At 41.2% G+C, this 3,952-nt stretch overlaps 1 protein-coding gene across 1 annotated transcript in view; it reads right to left on the bottom strand.

Moving 5' to 3' along the window:
* Positions 1-2,467, bottom strand: part of LOC109913626 ((E3-independent) E2 ubiquitin-conjugating enzyme UBE2O-like) — a 14,300-nt gene extending 11,833 nt beyond the window's left edge. The window contains exons 1-2 of the mRNA XM_048611059.1: positions 2,404-2,467; positions 928-1,038 (exon numbers count right to left, since the gene is read on the bottom strand). Of these exons, the coding sequence (XP_048467016.1) occupies positions 928-1,038; positions 2,404-2,442 (150 nt within the window). The 5' untranslated portion in view covers positions 2,443-2,467. The remainder of the gene's footprint in view (positions 1-927; positions 1,039-2,403) is intronic.
* Between the last annotated feature and the right edge of the window lie 1,485 nt (positions 2,468-3,952).

Here is a 3,952-nt window from a genome sequence, read left to right as displayed (position 1 = left end):
GGGGGGGTGATGGGGAGATCTAATTGAAGCTTACAGAATACTGAACAGTGGATGTTGGGAAGACGCTTCCATTAGTAGGAGAGACTAGTACCCGAGGGCACAGCCTTAGAGTAAAAGTAAGACCTTTTAGAATGAAGATAAAAGGAGAAACTACTTCAGAGTGGTGAATCTATGGAATTCACTGCCATAGAAGGCTGTGGAGGCCAGGTCGTTGAGTATATTTCAGACAGAGTGAGACAGGTTCTTGATTACCAAGGGGATCAAGGGTTCTGGGGAGAAAGCAGGAGAATGGGACTGAGGAACTTATCAGCCATGATTGAATGGCAGAGCAGACACGGTGGGCCGAATGGCCTAATTTCTGCTGTTATGTCTTATGGTCTTAATTAGATTCAAAATCCACCTGCTGCCGCGGTGGGATTTGAAAATGTGCCTCCAGAGCACTAACCTGGGTCCACGGATTGCCAGTGCAATCACATTATCACTACAGTGTCATCTTCCCCATTAGGACTTTTAGGACTGAACTGAGAAGGAATTTCTTCACCCAGAGGGTTGTTAATCTATGGAATTCCTTGCCCAGTGAAGTAGTTGACACTACCTCATTAAATAAATGTTTTTTAAAAAAAAGTAGATTTTTTTTTAACAATAAAGGAATTAAGGGATACGGTGACAACACAGGTAAGTGGATCTGAGTCCACAAAAGGATCAGCCATGATCTTATTGAATGGCGGAGTGGGCTCGAAGGGCCAGATGGCCTACTCCTGCTCCATGTTCTTATGTTCTTATGTTCTTATGTTCTTATGTTCTTATTAAATACAATGAAAATTCAGCCTGAAAAGGTTTCTTCCCAAAAAGAAATTTCTAAACATAAATCAATGCAAACATTAGGGGGAAAAAAAAAATTAATTATGCAACTTTTCAATCACGCACCCAAATATGCTGCAAGTCTCTACTGTTGACTGGGTGAAGAATGTAATTTGTTCCCAGAATCTTCAAGGTGCACTCCATATTCACATCAATCACTGTTCCACATTGATTATCCTATAACAAAATTCAGACACAGAATGAAAATCTACATAATTGCTAAAGTATTTGGTTATGTTAAGTGCATCTCACTGCAATGTGACAAAAAAGTCACAAAGCAAATGACAAAGCATTTACTGCCATTTCAATCTCACTACACAAAATCAATGTCCTGGATCTTCCAACAAGCAACAATCAGGCACTGATTGTACAAAGGCAATGAGTCCAGTCATCCCACTTCTGCCTCTGCAGCACTATGACTTAACAAAAACAGAGGCCTCAGTCATAGCACTGTACAGTCAGGCGTGGGAGACAGAACACCACCTTCATATGGCAGTAGCTGCCATTTGGCATGTTTAAAGGTTTAAGTGTGAATGTTATTGGGGTATCACAGTGATTGCAAATTCTGGCCTTGCCAGAGCTACTTTCTTATGTATAACTAAAATGCTAACATCAATAGCTCCCAAAAGTAAAATTTCAGACAGAAAAATAAGCATTTTGTTGGGGTGTCCTCTTGGCAATCATAAGTTGGGACATGCGTAGGAGTTCCTTCTATAGTTCCTCATCACCAAAACTCATCGGTCACCATTCAAACCCAATCATGTAACTGATCAGGGTCAAACTTAGGACCTTCCAGGCAAAAATAATCAGAATGATACCACTTGGAGGACATTTGGCTCTCATGCCTATGGCTCAGAAGTTTTTAAAACATTTGACACATTTTGCTGTCATCTATTTAAAGTCAGCAAGATTAGCACATATATCTAACAATATCCCTCATGAGATTGTTTATTGATCAGAGCAATAAACAAAGGAAACAGAAGAAAATGTGGATTGCAACGCTAAACAGGTTATCCAGGACAAATGAAAACGATTATCCAGGCACCACTCCCTGTCACTATTCATGCACTTAATCTTTGATATTTTCTGTCCTTTAATTTCTACCCAACCCTCTCACCTCTAATTGCATGACATTAACAGCCACATAGTACAGGACCTAACAGTGATGCAGAATGCCAAGATCCCTTCCATGAATTACATTAATGGATCAACAAACCATTTTCTGAGCACTCCACAATTACAGTTCTGGCACCTTCTGAAAAATGTACAGGTCTTTGGTCATCATGGAAAATGAACTGAGCGCAATAGTCCAGCACCATAACTACACTAGGCAACTAGCAGGCACAACATGCCAGAATTGATATTTTCACTTGCGAGGTCCCCAAACAGCAGAACTCTGTGCAAAGGGGAAAGGATGAGGAGGAAAATACTTGGAGGAATAAACATTGACCTTAGCAAGAAACCAAAATTATGAAATCTGGGGCTAGAAGGAAACTAGAATTCTTCAATGTCATTAGCAAAAAATGGAGACAACAAACTTACAGCATTTTTGCCCATGCGTCGAACCAGGTCACGGGGCATCAGTGAGCGGTCTTCGAGCTTGAGCTGTGAAGGAATAATAAATGAAGTTGGTCACTGTACTGAACATCAAGTAAACCAGAAAACGTTCCTCCAGCTCCACACCGTGTTGAAGTAAACTGAACCAGTGTAGATTATTCCATAATGCAAATCATGTATTACAGAATAGAGGCCGTAGTTACATTTAAAAGCCAGTAAAATGTACCAAAACAATGAGCTGCTTCAACATCAGGAGTGAAGTTAAAAATCATAGAGCTAAGCCAATCACTTAGCCAAGTAAATGATCATGTTTGCTGCCTACGAGAACGTTACACTTTTGCTCTGACAGGGACGTGAAGGTTTGATGAAGCATTGAAGATGAAGTTTCAAATTATCTGGCAATATAAACCTTAACTATATTTTACTGTAACGTAAAATTGGTGCAGATTTTCATCCCAGCAGTCTTTGGACAAAGTTAAGGAGCAATTGATAAAAACCAACAAACTATAATTGCAAGTAGAAAACCCCAAATTCTGATTGAATGATGAACTGATGCTGACATTGGTAATGTTCCTTTGCGATAATAAGCTAAACATATAACTCAGGAAATTTGCAAGAGAAACAGGCAAGAGTTGTACAGCAAGAAAAAAAAGCAGAGTACGAAACCGTTCACATCTAAAACGGGGATAAGTGAAGGCCAGAGATACTGGAATTCGAGGCTGGATCATAGAATCCCTACAATGCAAATAGAGGGCATTCAGCCCATTGGGTCTGCACTGATGCTCTGAAGAGCAGCCCACCTAGACCCACCCTTCCCCATAACACCACTACAGGACATTTTTAAGCACGACCAGCCTACCTTACTTGCAAATCCTTAGACTGTGGTAGGAAACCTGAGCACCCAGCAGGAACAGGGAGTACACGCAAACCCAGGCAGGGGAGAGAGAATATCACGGGGGAAGTACTTTGTGAGCACTGACAGACAGCGAGACAGTGCGACCACACAAGTGACAGCACACGAGAATAGGCTGGCTTTACTAGAAACAACCCATACCATGACAGACCAGGGTGTGGGCTCTCACCAGCAGATTTGGTTTTTGTTTCTAAATCTACACTAATCCAACTTTCCAGCATTTGGTCCATAATCTTGAATGTTACGACACTTCAAATGCACATCCAGGTACTTTTTAAAAAAGGTTGAGGTTTCCCACCTCAACTATGCCTTCGACAGCGCATTCCAGATTCTCACCACTTTCAAGGAGCCAGAGGATGTAGTATCAGAATTATTTAAGACCAAGTTGAGGAAGAATTTCTTCTCCTGAAGGATGCAAATCTTTGGAACTCCTAGCCACCGAGAGCTGTGCACATGGAGTCCTTGTGTATATTTAAGACTGAGATACATAGATTCTTGATCAGTAGGGAAATCAAGGGTCAATACAGTGTGGAGTTGAAGGAACACAGCAGATCATGCAGCATCAGAAGAGCAGGAAAGTCAACGTTTCAGGTTTACATCCTTCATCAGGGCTGGGGAGGG

This window comes from Rhincodon typus, chromosome 23 (assembly GCF_021869965.1).
Source record: "Rhincodon typus isolate 14 chromosome 23, sRhiTyp1.1, whole genome shotgun sequence".
In the NCBI taxonomy this organism is placed as follows: Eukaryota; Metazoa; Chordata; class Chondrichthyes; order Orectolobiformes; family Rhincodontidae; genus Rhincodon; species Rhincodon typus.
The sequence above is the reverse complement of the archived record's forward strand: the minus strand, read 5'-3'. Positions and strand labels throughout refer to the sequence as shown.